At 28.4% G+C, this 18763-nt stretch overlaps 2 protein-coding genes and 1 long non-coding RNA gene across 5 annotated transcripts in view; 2 read left to right on the forward strand and 1 right to left on the reverse strand.

Annotated features, from left to right (window-relative positions):
- Positions 1-18763, forward strand: part of LOC136976092 (S-adenosylmethionine synthase-like) — a 274541-nt gene that overhangs the window by 55986 nt on the left and 199792 nt on the right. The window lies entirely within an intron of this gene.
- The window catches only part of LOC136976091 (glycerol-3-phosphate dehydrogenase [NAD(+)], cytoplasmic-like), a 71553-nt gene that overhangs the window by 4240 nt on the left and 48550 nt on the right, over positions 1-18763 (forward strand). For 2 of the 3 annotated variants that reach the window (XM_067271305.1, XM_067271303.1), the window contains exon 3: positions 3978-4025. In XM_067271305.1, coding sequence (XP_067127406.1) covers positions 3978-4025 — 48 coding nt within the window. Of the gene's footprint in view, positions 1-3977; positions 4026-17808; positions 17883-18763 lie in introns of all 3 variants that reach the window. The other variant, XM_067271304.1, reaches the window with a different exon arrangement.
- LOC136976097 (uncharacterized) lies at positions 5807-9885 on the reverse strand. Its single transcript, XR_010880875.1, has 3 exons — positions 9728-9885; positions 5959-6116; positions 5807-5870 (listed from the first exon to the last, which is right to left on the reverse strand). It is a non-coding gene; the product is annotated as an uncharacterized lncRNA (long non-coding RNA).

The following is an 18763-nucleotide window of genomic DNA, read 5'->3' on the forward strand; positions in this document are numbered from 1 at the left end:
ATTACATGTTCTTTTTAAAATACTTTGAAATAATTCACAAAAATAAATATTTCTAAATGAAATAAGTGAAGTTTTTTAATCAAATTAATTAATGTCGCACAATTTAAAATTCGGTATTAAATGCGATACACACTCAATGCGATACAATCGGTAACTCAGAGTGTCAATTGGCTAGCGTATGTTGGATGATCATTCCTCAACGTATTATCATCACTTTGCCTGACTAGGTGTTAGCAGTATTCATAATGACCGGTCAATTTGATAAATTAATCAATATTTATCTCACTGCACACCCCTTTTGGTCATTATTTATAATGCCCGTATTAATCATTGTCCATTACATATACTTGGGCTGAAAAGAATAGTGGTAACATATCCATATATAAAAACAGAATAGCATTACATTCCTTCAACGTAATCTGTCGTATTTATCACCTTTTGCCACAGGTGGATGGTGCTGCACTGCTGTGTTTGTTTATGCCTCTGAACAAGTGCTCTACTGCTTGAAGAATGTCATCTCTTGTGTGGAAATTCTTTCCTCTCAGTGATTCCTTGAGAAAGAGATCAAAGTTATAAGGACTCATATCAGGTGACTAGGGAGGGTGTTTGAATTCTTTTCACCTTCACTTTGCTAACAACTCCCTCACAGGAACAGCAGTGTGACAGCAAGCATTGTCATACAAGAAAATGCACTGCGGAAGATGATGTTTCCAGGTACCCAAGGTATTATGCAGCATTTACAGTCTGGCCTTGATGAACTGCATGATAGAGTATCACACCCTTCACATCATATTCCACTATCATCAACGTTTTCACATTCACAAGTTCTTGGTTCAGTTTATTAGGGTGAGGGGGATGATGGGTGATGCCATTTATTGGACTGTCATTTCATTTCTGGGTTGTAAGATCATATCCATGTTTCATCCAATGCAACGATCCTGTCAAGGAATGATTGGCCTTCCCTGGAGTAATGTTTCAAGTGGTTATTTGCAAGGGCATAATGATGTCGTTTCTGAGCTTCAGTAAGATGATGAGGCTCCCACCGGGATGAAATTTTGCAATACTCAAGGATGTTCTACAGTACTGTAGTGTGGGTTGTTCCAATCTCTTACTGTCCATGGCTGATCTACTTCCAGAAGTGATTGAATCAAGCCAATGTAATGTGTGTTAATGCCAGGATGACCTGTGCATGGTGTATCCTTTACATTATCACTCCCTTTGCAGAAAATTGATACCCAACAGGCCACCACCATCTGATATGGCAAGACTTTTGTGTCACAGGTTTCTTGTAGACTTGCCTGACATTCTTTCATGTTTCTTTCATGTGCCACTTTAATTTAAATCCATCCATATTGTTCTTCAAAAGCGTCACTTTAGGACAGTCCAATTTGACACCACTAAGTAACTGCTTTGTAACCACTGATCTGCATGCCCTACACAACTGCCATTAGGTGTTTTGAATAGCTATTCCTTTCCCTCCAAATTCCAAAAATCAACAGCACCCTCACTCATTCCTATGGAGTGAGGCAACAGTGTTGCCACTACTTTCTTTCCAATCCTTGTATATAAAAGAGATAGATGTTAGTTTTAGGTAATAATTTTTATAATTTAACAGCATTTTAAACAAAATTTTTCATTTCTCTCTATATCTTTTTGAAATTAAATTTTGAATGATACAAAAAATGATACAAAGTAAAAAATTTGAATAGCATAAACAATTTTGTTCAAATGTTGCTACAAAACAATATTACTTAGTGATGTCTTTGCTTTTTTATATAATTATATTTAAATGAAAATCTTTTGATATATTTAATATTGGAAGTACTCCATCTCCACAAAATGCTGTTTATTATATATTGTTTTAGAAGATAGTTAATCAAGGCCTCCTGCCTCAGTTTTCCATATCTGCTGTTGAATTTCACTTATCTAACACTGTTCTTGAGATTAAGGAAAGAGAGATGGATGGACAGACTGATGGATGGCAGTGAGAATTTATACATCTATAATTTTTTCAAATTGCAGCCCAATTAAAATTTCTTTTAATGTTTTTTTTTTATTTCTATTGTCATGAGAAGTCACCAAAATAAATTATTCTTAAAGCTTCTATAGCCCTTTTTTGATTACTGTATTTCTTTACCAGGATTTGTGAAACAAACTAAACTGTTTTATTTAATTAAATGTTCCATTACTGGTTTTGTTGTGGATTTTAAAGAATTACAAGCTGTTGGCTTTTTTTTCAGTAAGATTTCACACAGGGAGCAGTTGTTGATATAGGTTTTATTGGAGGAAATGCATTTTGGATCTTAATGACCCATCTATCTTTCTTTGTAAAGTATAAGGACTGAAGGGGGGATTATTAAGACCTGAAATGCATTTCCTCTAATAAAACCTATATCAACAACTGCTCCTTGTGTGATATGTTACTGAAAAAAGCCAATAGCTTTTAATTCTTTAAAAAGTTGTATTATGTTCTCTTGTTTATCTGATAAAGTACTCTTCCACAATTCATCTCAGATAATATAGAACTTCTATTAAATTGGTTTATTTAATTGAATTTCTATTGTACATTATTATTTTGATTCAAAAATTGCTTCAAAATTTCTTCCATTATACTATATTTGTAATATTTTGTGATAAAAAAATAATTAAAAGATCAAGTATGAAGTTCTGTGATATTTGCTGTAAACAAAAATGTGTATGTGTATTTATATATTTAAAAATGATTTATTTTAAAAGGATGCATTATTATTTGCTTACATTTTGTACTGCATATAACTGATTTATCATATATTTATTTATATTTTGATGATAAATATCTTATATTTTTAAAATTTAATTATATATTCATGATAGTCATTTAATTTAGTTTATTCTGCTTTTTCTAGATTTTAGGAATAATGAAATTTATGATGATTTTAACTTTTAAAATTAATTGTTTATTTATCTGATGTTACATAAATCAATAATTCTGCAGGAATTTCAACTTCTGTTTAATTATTTATTTTCTTATAAATATATAATTTTATTAAGTCTTTTAATAATTATAATTATTTCTTCTAAAAATAATTTTTTTTATTTGCTTTTGTAAATATTTAAAATTATTATTAATAGTGTTGTAGATATTTGTCTTTAATTGTGAGATTGATAAATTTATATTGATTTTGCATTCCTGTGAGTCACAAATTTGTAAGCTTTTAATAATCTGTTAAATCAAGTCGAAAGAGGAGGAGGAAATCTGTAAATATATCTTAAATTTTTATATTGAGAACTTATGTAAATTAATATTTTTGAAATATTTTATATAAGTCAATATTATTTCTTGCTGGAATATTGTTCTAACGAAAGAATTTAAATAGATTTGATTTTATTGTATAATTCATTTTTTAAAAGATTAAGATGAATCAGTTTATTAGGAAAAATTTGTTATATTGTTATAATAACTTTTTTTTTTTGTTACTGAAATTATGAAGCCATATATTCTCCTACAGATTCTTAACAATATGAAATTAGTAGAATTGCAGTAGGTGGTAGTAGAGAAATTTATATTGTTTAAATAAATAATTTTGTAAGGATGATAAAGCATTACAAAAATTAAATTAATTATTCAGGTACAGCAAGCTTTAGATTCTTATTAGATTATTTTGTTTTGAGAATATTTTGTACATGTTTGAATTTTATTAATGCTTTTTATTATTAACACACTTTTAGAATTAAGAAAAAGTATTTTTTTTATTCTTTAATTATTATAAGTTGATTAAATTCATTTTGTTATAAATATTAATATAAATTAATAATAATTTATATTTTTACGTTGAGATGTGGTAACTTTTTATATATAACAAAATTTTGAATTCATAATAATAATAATTATTATTATATTATTGTACACTGTACATTATTGATTTTGTGTTTTAATCGTTGCAATTAAATTATTTCTATATAATTAATTTTTCAGTTAATTTTTTTTCTATTTTCAGAAAACTGTAGAAATGATTATGAGAGAAAAATTAACTAAAGGACTAGAGGTATGTTTAAATAATCAATCAAAATATCTTTTTAATGAGCTAAGTTTGTAACAAATTTTTTGTTTATAATTTGTTTATTGCAAATTATAAAAAAAATTAAAGTACTTCTTGATTACATCACTTTTTTATTTCTTAATGGAAAATATTTTATTATTTTAATTAATACATTATTTTACTTTTGTAGTAATATTTTAATTTACTTACAATATTTTCAAAATAAATGCAAACTCTCTTAAAAGTAATATTTTGAAAACAGTTCTTAGCAATATTCATTTATATTGTTATAAGATTTTTGTGAAGCACAATATTTCCTTTATGTGTAATGCATTCTTTCTTAAAAAAATCTGAATAAGATATTTTTTTCCTCTCATCACAAATGCTCCAATTTTGTAATTGGAGTAGGAAGAAATTTATTTTACATTTTTGAAGTAGAAAATAAATAAGCCAGTTTAGCTTTTTTTTCCATTTTTATTTTACACATTTGTAAGGATGTACCAAAAATTAAATTAGCAATAAAATTTTTATATTATCAAAATATTACTAGAAATGATTACTGTTAAAATTTGTACTGGACAAAATATATTTACATATATATATATCATTTACATCATATAGTTTTAAAATTTTTAAAATTTTGTTTTATTTTTGAATCTGTCCTGTCAAAGACTCAAATTGAAAATCCACTTTAAATCTTTTGCCAAAAGGATACTGTTATTTGTTTCCACTTCTGCTTTATAAACATGTACTATACAACTTGAAGCTTTATTTTAAATATTGAAAATTTGTTTTTTTGAATACATGGAAATTGAACTGCTTAAAATGTCTCCTGCTATTTGAGACATTTTTACAAATTATTCTGTTTAATTTTGTAAAAAGATCGAAGTAAATCTATATTGAAAAATTATTGCTTTTCAACTATTTTTACTGTAAAACAGATGGATACTGCAAAACTTTATAGTGCTTTAATTATTAATTATTATGCCTTTGTATCCTTTTTAACTCTATTTAAAATTTATTTTGTGTACTAGTACTTTTTATATATTAACAGGACTTATTATACTGGAAATTATGGATGCAGATATTTAGTCTTACAGATCAAAAATAATGTTCTTTATTTAGTTTACCTTTAAAGTGTTTTGTTTACATTTATTACAGGAGGACCTGCTTGGGCAACATTTATTTACCTCAATCTGTTGACAGAAACACTAAAAAAAATTTGCTTTAAAAAGTTGACAACTCTAGTGCTAGTACTTTGGTGGGGAATTTGAAAAGTACTTGTTTTTGGCAGGTCAGATCTTGAAAACAAAGTGGATTTTAAAAAATGTTTATAGAAGATTCTAAGCTTATTTTTGATTCTAGAATTCTGTTCCTAAAATATTGGCACAGAATTTTGTTTCATCCTTTATAGTGACTATTATGAACATTTTTATCTGTTTAAATTATCTATATCAATTTCTGTAAATTTATTTATTTATTTATTTATTTATTTATTTATTTATTACGCATACTGGATTTTTATTCCTTGATGCGGGGAGCAAAACCATCTCCCAAACAAAACACTTAAATACAATAAACATAATCAAACAAAATTATACAATGATAAATAACAATTCAGTTGTAAAATAAATTATATAAAATTTACAAAATCAAATACAGTAATTAAATAAAGTTTAAAGATCGGGAGCATCTGTCAATATAATACAAAATACCAAAAAATAGAAACCAAAATGGCAAATTGCTTACCTATAAATAGAAAAAAAATTAGTATCGAAGACACAGCACTGACAGATGCTCCCAAACAGCACTAACAACAAGGCTAGATTTATAGTAGAGGAATCACGCCCCCTAAAACAAAATTTTAACAGATTTTCTTAGAAAACAAAATACATTAAATTTATAACAAGGTTTCGATAAAATTTTAAGGAAAAAAAACCTGGTAAGAACTTCGCAACCAAAGATTTCTTTACGTAACACTTTAAGACGCCCACATTTAGCCAGAATATGCCAGGCATCCACAATTTCTTTCTCAACACAAAAGTTACACAATTCTCTCGAGTAATTATTTAAAAAGTTTAACGAATTACACCTAGCCTGTATAAATAAACACAAAATATTAAGGGAAACATCTTGATTATATAAAGAATTATCAAAAAACGTAACATTCAAATTCTTATACCAACAATTATATACGCTTTTACTTATTTTTTCATTTATATTATATAAAAAATTATCAAAAATGTTTACAAGGAGAAGAGACCAGTCCATTAGATCCAAATCATCATTAATAAAATTAATACCATGATTATTGCATGTATCAATAAGATAACGTGTCCAATCTATAGACTTTTTGTTAAGTATAAATTTCAGACAAACCTTACTCAGACGATGATCATCGAGCTTAGAAATTCTATTAATCCAATTTCTTATCCTACTAAATATTATAAGTTTTATAGGGGTCAAAGCACATTCCATCATAATTAAATAACCTGGTGTACAACGAGGTAAATAAAATAAGTTTTTAATAAATTCAGTCTGTATACCATCACCATTAGTCAGATTAAAACCCCAAATCTCTGAAGCATATAACAAAGAGGGCAATACCACAGTTTTCAATAGACGTAAATAATCTCTCAGATTACGTAATTTGGCAGATCTCCCCAACTGAATGACTTTATTCATCAATAATCTGGCATGAGTTCTCTTATTAGTGTAATGCGTATGGAATAAACCATTAGACGAAAATGTAACACCCAAATATTTGTAATTAGAGACAACTTGAATTGGAGAACCCTTAAACCACCATTTATCTGCCCTCGCACTCTTACCTCCTCTTCGAAAAACAACAATCTTGGACTTATTCAAATTCAATTTCAAACCATTTTCATCTAAATAAATTGCGAATTTATCAATCAATCTTTGAAGTCCAATCACAGAGTCAGATAAAATTACAATATCGTCTGCATAAGCTAGTATTTTAATTTGGAAACCATCTATTTCTATACCATCACCAGAAGAATTAATAAAACCAAAGAGATCGTTCAAAAAAATACCAAACAAGATTGGACTCAAAATACAGCCCTGCTTAACACCAGTCTTAGAAAACATTAATGGCGAACAGTTCCCACCATCTCTTACCATAAACGAGGAATTTTCATACAAAGCAACAAGTAAAGATATAAATTTATAACTGAAACCATAACGCAACATCTTAGACCACAGCAAGTTCCTACAAACTCTGTCAAACGCAGAAGATAAATCCACAAAAAAAGCATACACCTTCCTCCGTTTCCGTAAAAAAGTTTTCTGAATAACCGTGTACAAAACAAAAATATTATCCAATGTGGAATAACTAGCTCGGAATCCTGCCTGATTCTCATGCAATATATTATTAACTTCTAACCACCTAATCAGTCTTCTATACAAAATAATACAAAACAATTTCGAAACACAAGATGATAGCCATATACCTCTATAATTACCAGGAACATCCTTCCTACCATTCTTAAAAATCGGAATTAGAATACTCGTCTTCCAAGACTCCGGTATTATCCCAGTATCAAAAATCTTTGAAAAAAGACACAAAATATGTGGTCTCAGAGTCTCAAAATTCCAAAATTCCATCGGGATCCCGTCAAAACCTGGCGCTTTATTTGGCTTATACCTCCTCAGAGCATCATTAAGCTCACCTGCACAAAGTTCATGGTCCAAAAGTTCATCATACCAATTCCTACAATAATTAAAAATAGAAAAATCAACAAAATAAGGGTCCAGGGAACCAAATAAATTAAAAAAGTGATGAAACCAATCATCAATAGATATAAAGCAGAAATTACAAGACTTAGTCCGCTTAACGTGTCGGAAATAATTCCAAAAAAGCCTATTATCTTTCCCGAAACAATTTTGAATTTTTCCAGCAAATAATTTTTTTTTCGCAATGCAAAATCGCTTCGCCAAACTTCGTAACATAACAAAACGCAAACGATCATTAGAATCATTACTCTTTCTAAAAGATCTCCAGGCTCTATTCCTAGCGCAAATTAACATCCTACAGTCCGAATCGAACCACGAAAAAGAATTCTTATGTCTCCTAATATTAAATCCACACTTACAAGCCAAATTAAAAAGAAGATTACTCAGGTCTTCCATTGAATCAAACCCATTCAAGACACATATTTCCTCCAAAGCCAACCTTAATTCATCCTTTCTAGATTCATCCCAGAACAATCTATTAATCCTCTGCCTCTTCTCTAAAGAAACCGATCTATCATTGCCACAGGCCAGTCGTAAAATCAAAGGGTTATGGTCGGAATCCAAAAACTGACCCATCGTTAGAGAGAGAATATCTTTCCAAATTAACGGAGAAACTATGACCAGATCAATAACTGAACAGCCACGACTAGAGATAAAAGAATATTCACCCGCTTCATCACCTAAACATCTTCCATTACCAATAATCAAATTCAAATCATCACATAGATGAAGCAACTTTCTACCAAAAGAATCAATCACCAAGTCTTTCGAATTCCTATGCAAAGGACAAACAATACCAAAAGAATTGCAAAAAGCGTCAGAAATTATATTCCCCAATCCAATCCTAGCATTAAAATCACCAGCAATCATTACATTCTTGTCATGTAATATCAAACCAATTAAAGTTTCAAAAATAGACTGCCAGTCATTTTCCCTAAAATAAACAAAACATACCAAAATATTACCAAGTTCGGCACCAAATTTGACAAGTATTAGAAAGTTATCTTGATAAATAACAACGCAGGGAAAAGAGGATCTTATTGCCAATAACCAACCTGCACAATAACGACCTTTCGTATGTAACTTAAAAGCCTTACCAAAGTAGAGATTATAACCTTGCAAACAATCAGTTACCTCCGAATTTCTATTAGTAGAACCATACCAAGTTTCAGAAAGAAATATAATATCGTACTGCAATAGATACTTCCAAAAAAACTCGGGTTTATTAAACAAACCAGCACAATTCCAAATTAAAAAGGAAGTACCCCTATCCGGCAATTGCTAGGATGAGACAGGCTTAACCTGGTCACAGTCAACATCGTAAAAGTACTTCGTTCCGTCAATAATAATTTTATCATAAACTACTTTTACCATTCGCGCTCCAGAAAGTTTTGACTGTCTACCGAAATCACGAAGCTTAAATCTAATATTTCTCAATCTAGGAGAAAAGTCATCATTTACATAAACACCATCCGGTTTTAATTCCAGAATTCGTTTCTTAAAGTTCATTTTTTCATAATAATCAACAAAAGTACAAATAATTAATCTAGGGGAATTAGCCTTTTTCTTTCCCACTCTCATTGCCCTACCAATCTTAATGTCGGGCATCTGTAAGACTCGCGTAGCAAATTCAACTATTTTCTCTTTCGTTTCTAGAAATGATTCATCCCGTACCTCTTCTAGACCGGAAATGACAACATTATTTATACGACGTTGGTTATCCAAAAAATCAAGTTCTCGAGTAATATCATTAAACTTTCTCGTAACATTACTTTGATCGCTTAAACCACAATTTTTATCAGCCAATTTTTCTAATATCTCTAATCTGGTATCTAAGTCACCCAAACCTTCATCCAAATTTTTTAACCATTCCGATACATAATTTAATCTTGAAATAAGTTCATCAACCTTAGAATTCATGGAAAAATGTAAACGCAACAGAACACGCATACCCTCTTCGAGGTTAAAATTTTCTCCTTCCAGAAGATATGCAAATTCTTCCTCCTCGCGACTCTTCAAAGATTTCTTTTTACTGCTGGTCTCTCCTTCCGTTAAACTCGGTGAAAACGACTTTCTTTTCGGATTAACCGCCATAATTGTAAAGACTTACCTATAACTATAAATAGAAAAAAAATTAGTATCGAAGACACAGCACTGACAGATGCTCCCAAACAGCACCAGCAACAAGGCTAGATTTATAGTAGAGGAATCACGCCCCCTGGTAAGAACTTCGCAACCAAAGATTTCTTTACGTAACACTTTAAGACGCTCACATTTAGCCAGAATATGCCAGGCATCCACAATTTCTTTCTCAACACAAAAGTTACACAATTCTCTCGAGTAATTATTTAAAAAGTTTAACGAATTACACCTAGCCTATAAATAGAAAAAAAATTAGTATCGAAGACACAGCACTGACAGATGCTCCCCAATTTCTGTAATTAACTGTTGTTCATTTTAAAAAAAAAACATCAAAATGAATTAGAAATCATGAAAAATTTCTGATTCATTTTGAAATCAGAATGAAACAATATACTTCAGTAAAAGATGATTATTTATGAGAGACATTTTAGTTCATTTTGTAATTAATTCATCTTGTTACCAAGCAATTATCACTTTTTAATTTGTCTCATAATAAAGAACAAAGATTGAGAAAGTATCAAATACAAAATTTTGATGTAAAGAATGTTCCAATGAAATTATTTTGAATTTTAAGAACATTGAAGAGGTTGATGACAAATTATTCAATTTATAAATCAAAGTTTTATACTTGGCTGTTTAAACAAACAAAAAATTTTTTAAAATGATTTTGTTTTTGTTATAAAATATAGTAAGTGTTATAGAAAACATTTTAACATAAAAATTAATATTTTATATGGTTTCAAGTGCATTAAAAGTCGTGTTTCAGTTACAAAATTGAATGAATTATTTGTTTTTTAATAAGAAAATACATTAAAAGCATTTTTGCTTAAGCTAATTAGGCTTCTTCAGTTATACTTTTGAACATTGGTAAGATGTTTGGAAGAACATAATTTGAATTTCAAACTTTAAACTTATTATATGCTCAGAATTACAGTATATCTGATATAACAGCAAATATGTACTCACTTTTTGAACCTTTGTATTTGGTACTTTTTACTGTTCACAAAACAAATGTTTTCGGCCTCACTTGAGGTCTGCTTCAGGTTAAAAGAACAAAAGAAAACTGGCTTCCCAATTATTTGAATTATTCTTCATATATAATTATATAATTCAAATAATTGGGAAGCCAGTTTTCTTTTGTTCTTTTGTTCTTTTAACCTGAAGCAGACCTCAAGTGAGGCCGAAAACATTTGTTTTGTGGACAGTAAAAAGTACCAAATACAAAGGTTCAAAAAGTGAGTACGTATTAAATAAACTGGTATTCAGACTGGAAGATTGGGTAAATAACAGCAAATTAATTGAAAAATTAATATAAAATTAAAATAAATATACAAAATGAATAGAATGTTTATGAAATTATTTCATAGTTGTCATACTGTTAATACATTGTTGAGATTGAAAGTTTTCTGATTTTATATATATATATGGATGTATGTTGCTTTAATATATGTATAAGTAACATGGCTATTCCTACTTGATTTTGTTACATGATTTCAAGTAAAGAGAAATGCTGAAAATGTATTAACAGTATGACAACAAACTATGAAATAATTTCTTGAACATTGTATTCATTTTGTATATTTATTTTAATTTTGTATTAATTTTTCAATTAATTTGATTTAAAAAATGATTTTCAACTATATTCAATGAAAAAAAATTTTATACTGAACACCTTATTTTACAAATTTTTTTTTTCATCATAATAAAAACAGTCCTATTTTTGTTTTTTTTGTTTTTTATTAATTAAAAACTTCATTCTATTTTATATTTTAAATTATATTGTATTGTAATTATTATATTAATTAAACAATTATTTTTATTGTTGTTTATTATATTTCTATTTAATATGTTTATTTAAACATAAAATTACTTTTTAAAACAAAAAAAAATTATTTTATCTGTAGAATGCAAATACAATAGAATCTCATTTTTATGGATCACTTGGGCCACTGAAACTCATCTGTTGTTCCAAGAATGTGTTATATCATGAACCACTGATTTCCTGCACACCCAGGAAAATATCTGCTGTTTAACCTCCTATATATAAGAAATACCTGTACTTGAAATTACTGAGTCTCTTGAGATGTATTTCTATAGAATAAAGAATAGATATGTTACAAGATTTTGTATATGTCATAGCTGATGGAAACTACATACTGTAAGCACGATATGAGACAAATTACATATTCTCATTAGCACTTCACTTGACTTCAGGATTTGTTAAAAAACTTGTCCATCTTGATTTGCTTTGATGTCACTTTTCTTCCTATTGAATACAACAACCATTTGATATTAGCAATGTCGTATACAACCTGTTTTTTTATGCTGAAACTTGTCAGAAAAGTCTTTATGACTTGGAAAGACTCAGTGGCGTTGCTAAATTTTGGCACCACTTGGATCAGCATCAGAATGTTTACTAGTAGTTCCTCCTCAATTGTATCAGTCTGCTGATTCTCTTTGTACAGCTCTTTAATTGTAAATATCTTATATATAACAAGTGCATTATCAAATTCTATAAATTCCTGGAAACCCTCAAATATTAACTAAACATTACAAATGAATTTTACAATAGAGGGTGTAGGGTTTGGAATCGCTAGGCGAGCGATTTCCGCCCTGGTTTATTATAACAAACTTTCATAACGGAAAAGCCGTTAGGATCGGCCGTTAGAAACGACCGTTAGAAGAACCGTTGAGTGTCAAGTCGACGACAGACGGATGATTGGCTGGCGGGAAATGACCGTTGGCGGCCGTTGTGGGAACATTCAAATTTGATTGGTGGACGTTTCAAACGCCGGACACTATTTAAGCAGTAGTTTCGGCGGGAACAGCAGCTCGTATCGTGAGTTCGTATTGGGATCGGCTGAGTCGTATCGGGAAGGTCGGATCGGATCGGATTAGTATCGTTGTTACTGAAGTTCTAACTGTCTCTCTCGTAGGACGCTACGGAAATCTGGGGGAAAGTAAACTCCAGTGATTTAGTACGAACTTGTTCCGGACTCGGAGGTGCTGTTAATTACAAGTCTGTTTGTGGAGGTCGTAAGGAGTTTCTTTCGACGAACGTGTACGGGAATAGTCGGTTGTCGTTGGATTAGTGTTTGTGCATATCTAATTGTGACTCTAATTTGTATTATTTTGTACATTTTTACTGTAAATATAAACTTTGTGTTTCGTTAAACCGACTGAGTGGTTATTTTGAACATTACTGAGGGGACTAGAAAAAAATATGTTATTCCAAGTTATGGATCTGCTGAAAAAAAAGTAAAATTACATTGATTTGACAGGACCTGGGAAAAATCCATTATTCTGAGAAATCTGTTCTGCAACCCATTAAAATGAGATTCTACTGTATTTAGAAAAACTTATTTAAAGTTTTTCTTTTGTATGTGGAATGAATAAATAAATAATGTCACAAGACAATTGATAAATAATGTCTTGATAAATAATGCCTATAGCAAAGGATTAAAATACAAATAATAAAATTAATAGAGTTGATGAATATGTATATACTTAAATATAACTAATAAATATAATAAAAATTACGAATTATAAAGTTAATATTTAAATAGTTTTCTTTTGAATCATGTAAGATTATATCTGAGAATTTTTGTTCAAATATATGAATATTTTAAAAATTCGTAAAATATAGAGGGAACATTTTTTCTTATGTTAAATAATTTTAATTGAAGCAATTAAACATAAAAACACAAAACTTTTACAAAACAATACAAATACATTCAATAACTTTATTGTCCTGAAGTTATTTTAAAAGAGTGTTTTTCTTAAAATGTACTGTTTCTGTATTTCTCCTTCATACCTTTTCAGTAATTTATAATACATCTGCTTCATGTTTTTCCACTCATTAAAGAAGTTTATTTAAATTCCATTTATAGTGGTACCTTGTACTTTGAACCCTTCAGAGTTTGAATGAAACATTTGAGAAAAATTTGCCTTTGAGTTTGAATTGCACGTGCGGTGAAAAAATGTGCTTAAAGCATAAACACAATCTGTTGTGTCCAAGTAATCTCCTGTTCTCAAGTTATGCTTGTATGTTTTCAGTGCTTTTTTTACTTTATTTTTGGTGTGTTTGGTTATATATATACTATTGTGTGTTAATTGATTTTTAACAATTTCTTGTCAACAGCTTTTGGGTGCTCTGTAAATTTTGTATCTTTTAATTCAAAAATTCCCAAACAGAACTTTTAAACCACATTTGACCTGTTCAAAGTTTAGGAGCATCTTCCCCAAACACATCAGTTGTTTTTACTGTTTGTATGGCATTATAACCTATTCAAAAGTCATAATATGCCTGATATGCATTTTATTTGAAAACATTACAATGTGTTTTTATTCAAGTTGTAAGGTCTTTAATCTCTTTACTTCACAAAATGTGAAGTAAAGGGATTAAAAGTAAAACTTTAAACAAAGGATAAAATCTCACGCTATCTATAATGTGTGAAATTTAATAACTGTTATGGTTAAATTACACATCTATGTTAAGATAGGAAAGTCCACAGTGTGTGACTAATAAATGCAGTTTTCATTTTATTATACAGTATTTTTGTATTTAATTTATGGTTTTTCTTGTTTTAATTTATTATTAAGACATTTAATTGTGTTATTTTTATCTTAAATGATGTGTATTCAATATTTTAAGTTTATCAAAATGGGTATAATTCAGGGTCTGGAGTGAATTAATTGACTTTCTGTTATTTGAAATGAGAAAAATTGATTCAGACTTTAAATGATTTGGAGTTTGAATGACTTCCTGGAATGAATTAAATTCAAAGAGGCATCATTGTATATTGTAAATTGTAATTTTACATATCGATTTTTGAATTATATATTTCAATTTACCATATTATTATTTATTTAATTTTACTTGAGGATGATAATATGAAAGTTATTGATGAATGTACTTGTAGGTTTTGTGAAAGTTTTGTTTTATTGCTTTAATTAAAATACAGGTATCCCTCATTTCACATGGTAACATGGCACATTTTTGGAACATAACTATGGAAATCCATGTTATATGAAACAAAGGACTAATGCAAAACATAGGGTTAAGTTTCCAATCAATAATTAACTAACAATTGCAATTAAAAGTACTGTATCACATGTTAATATTAATTTTAGTTAAACAAGGGCATTTTACAAAGTATTGTCATCTTCTGAGCTTTTTTTGTTGATCTTGATTAGATATATCAGTGACTATATACTGAATACACAAAAATAAAGGTAACCAATATATTTATTTACCAATACACAAACACGATCACTGCAGCAAGCTTGTAATTGCTTTTGTTAGAAACTTCATTGCAGGTACTTACACGAAAAGTGTTTGATATCCAATATTGCAAAAAGTTGCCAAATTTTTTATTTTACTGATTTTCCTAAATATTGTATTATTGTCAGATGCAAAAATCAGATTGGACCAATTTTGGCATTTTTACTTACACTTGTTTTAATTTTTCTACATAGTAAGTTTATCTACAATTTATGATATTTCCATATAAGTAGTTATACAATGGAACCTCGCTTAATGAGCATAATTCGTTCCAGAGTCTTACTCATAATGCGAAACACTCATTAAGCAAAACAATTTTTCTCATAGAAATTAATGTAAAATATGATAATGTATTCCACACCAAAAAAATGCTCAAATGTTTTATGTATAATGTTTACTCAAAAAAAATTGTACATTATACACTGTTAAGAAGTGTGAATCATCATCATCTTTTCTTCTAGCATGGAATGAACCATCCTGGAATGAGAATTCGATTTGCAGAAACAAAAAAACCTCACAGCTAATATGTTTGATAAACACTCCAAACAATATGCCAAATTCTTGGGTTATGTAAAGGCTATAATTAAATATTAGAAATTAATTAATTTGACTAGAGGTAGGCAGTTATGTTTCCATCTCATATTAAATTTAATAATTATTAATAGTTAATTTTTAATTCAGACATTTCTAAAATTTAATTTGGAATCTGTCATTAAATTTAATGACTCAAGAATTTGGCGTATTGTTTGGCATGTTTATCATATAATGGACTATGGTTATTGATGTTTATGAGTAATATGTGTGAACACAAGTTTGGAAAAATATGTGATCACAAATGACACTGAGATGCTAGTGGAAGGAGTGCTAAACACAGACTGATGGAGCATGCTGCATGCGCACAATTTGGGACGTCTCTCCTCATCACTTGTTATGTAAAACATTGCTCATTAAGCGAGGCAAATTTTTACAATTTGTTTTGGTCATTATGTGAAATACTTGCTGTGCAAGGTGCTTGTTAAGTGAGATTCCACTGTATTTTAGCTCATTTGTGGCACAGTGCAGTGGTGGGCCGGATGAACTGACCTCACGGGCTGGATCTGACCCATGGGCCATAGTTTGATGACCCTTGTTCTAGAGGATTGCATTTGTTCAGTTAATTATTGAGTGATTGTTATTTATTTATTTTTTCAGAATTTATGTTTGACTACTGAATCGTCTGAGTTGGGAACTGTTCGAACACTGAGATACCACTGAATTTTATTGGTCATCTTTATGGATGATTACTTACCTACAGTTAAAAAATAGTTTAATAAAACAATTACCCAAAAATGTTTAAATGAACTTTACTAAATACAAAGATTAAGCTAGAAAAAGAAAACACAGTGACAGTCTTAAAGGCTAAAGTCTGACAACACTCAATTGATAGTGCAATTTTTTTCTTCCTTGCCCTAGATTTCCTATCAGTTTTCATTAAAGTAAACATAATGAAAGACACAAAACAAATTGAAGATTTCAATAATGTAAAATCCATGGGAAAGTTTGAGACAACACAACTGTTTACTTGAATAAAAAAAATATCAAATAAGTTTACACTTAAAAATTGTGAAATTTTGTATGAAGGATTTCCCTAATTGTGTTGTACTGTACAGGAAATTTTCCCAATTTTCAAATCATGTTAGAGTGAAACTATGTTATGCTGTGTTGTATAAGGGATATCTGTATTTAACATCAAAAGACAGTGTTTTATCCCTATGTAATGAATTATATTGACTGTACCTGCCATTTTTATTTTATTTTAATTTAAAAAATTATATGCTTTAAATGTATTGATATAATTAATTTTTTTACTATATTCATTGTAATATGAGAATATCAGAATTGAGTTACATATTTTATAAGTTTTTTTTGTTTAGTATAATGTTTAATATCTATGCATTAAAATTATGTAAATATTTACCATATTTTACGGACTATAAAACGCACTTTTTTCTTCGAAAAATTGCCTCCAAAATTCAGGTACGTCTTATAGTCTGTAGCGTCTTATAGTCCGTAAAATACGGTATTTTTAAATATATAAAAAAATGTATACTTCTAAATTTCATTATTCTATAAAGTTAAATAAAATTTGTGGAAATAATTAAATTATCAACGAACAGTTTCTTTATAAAAAAAGAATAAGTGAAATTTTTCTGTAATCAGAAAAATAGTTGAGGAATTACCTGTATGCTTCAAGTAGAATTATGAGTAACTCAAGTAACACATACAAATAAATTATACAAAATAATTATTTTAGTATTTTAAATTTAGTGTTTAATGGGGATTTTTATATTTATTGTAATAATATTGATTAATTTATAATGTTTTTCAAATTAATGTATAATTTTCATTTAAATAAACTTAACATTTTTATACACTAAACTTAAAAAATGATAACAAATATTAATATATTTTATTGACATAATAATGTAGTTCACTTCTCCTGAATGTTTTAGTACATTTTTAAAATTAAATGTGTTTTATAATATGCACAAATCTAATTTCCTTTTTATGTAAAATAATTTCCAATTACTTTGTTATCTCTAATAAATGTTTTTCTCCTTACATTAGTAACCAACTCTAAACTAATCCAATGGGAGACAACAGAAGTATTTAATTAACCAAGAATTGAAATTTTTATTAAGGTTTGTCATTGAAACATTTCAAATTTGATTCCTTTCATCAAAAATGGCTCTAATACTTTAATTTTTTATATTCTTCATTCAAATTTCCAGTATAAAATTTGAAATTTATATCTGTCATATGTTTTATTAATTGAATAAAAGAAAAATGATTTGTGCTTTGTAAAATACTTTGAATTTGTTTTTATCTACCATAATTTTTTTGGAAACATTTCTATATTAATAATTAATTATCAACTCTTTCATTATTACTTTTAATAATTATATAACTCTGTAAAATTACCTTCTACCTCTAATAATAATTATTCCTTCATTTCTAAATTAACATTAAGATATATTACAAAATTTGTATAATACTCTTATGTTTTTAAAAGTTATCTAAAAGTTTTCAGTAAAGATATTTATGTAGTTAAATGCACAATTTGATCTGTGTTTTTGCTACAAAATACCAGAAATAACTATCTGAATATACCTATACCAGCATGGTTTTCAAATACAGATTAAATTAGAATAGATGATGGATGTTTGTACGTACCGAATATTTTTCTGCTATTAGAAACATTAATGTTTAAATATATATTGAAGATATGACCATTAAAATATCAGTTGTTAATGTTTGGTTTTTAATTGAATTTTAATCCAGTTTGATATCACTTGAATTAAAAACTATCATAATTCTAGATTTTTAAATAAATTTATATTTTTTAATGGAATAGCATAAGATCAATGCATCGTTAGTTCTTTTCTGACAAAATTATTTTCATTTTCATGTTTTCATTTTTCATTATTTTTAAGAATTTCATATATTTCTCAAATGTAACTATAACAGAATTGTTTAACATTTACATGTAATTAATTTGTAATAAATATGCCATATGCCTTCA

This window comes from Centruroides vittatus, unplaced genomic scaffold (genome assembly GCF_030686945.1).
Source record: "Centruroides vittatus isolate TY-2023 unplaced genomic scaffold, ASM3068694v2 contig_393, whole genome shotgun sequence".
Classification (NCBI taxonomy): domain Eukaryota; kingdom Metazoa; phylum Arthropoda; class Arachnida; order Scorpiones; family Buthidae; genus Centruroides; species Centruroides vittatus.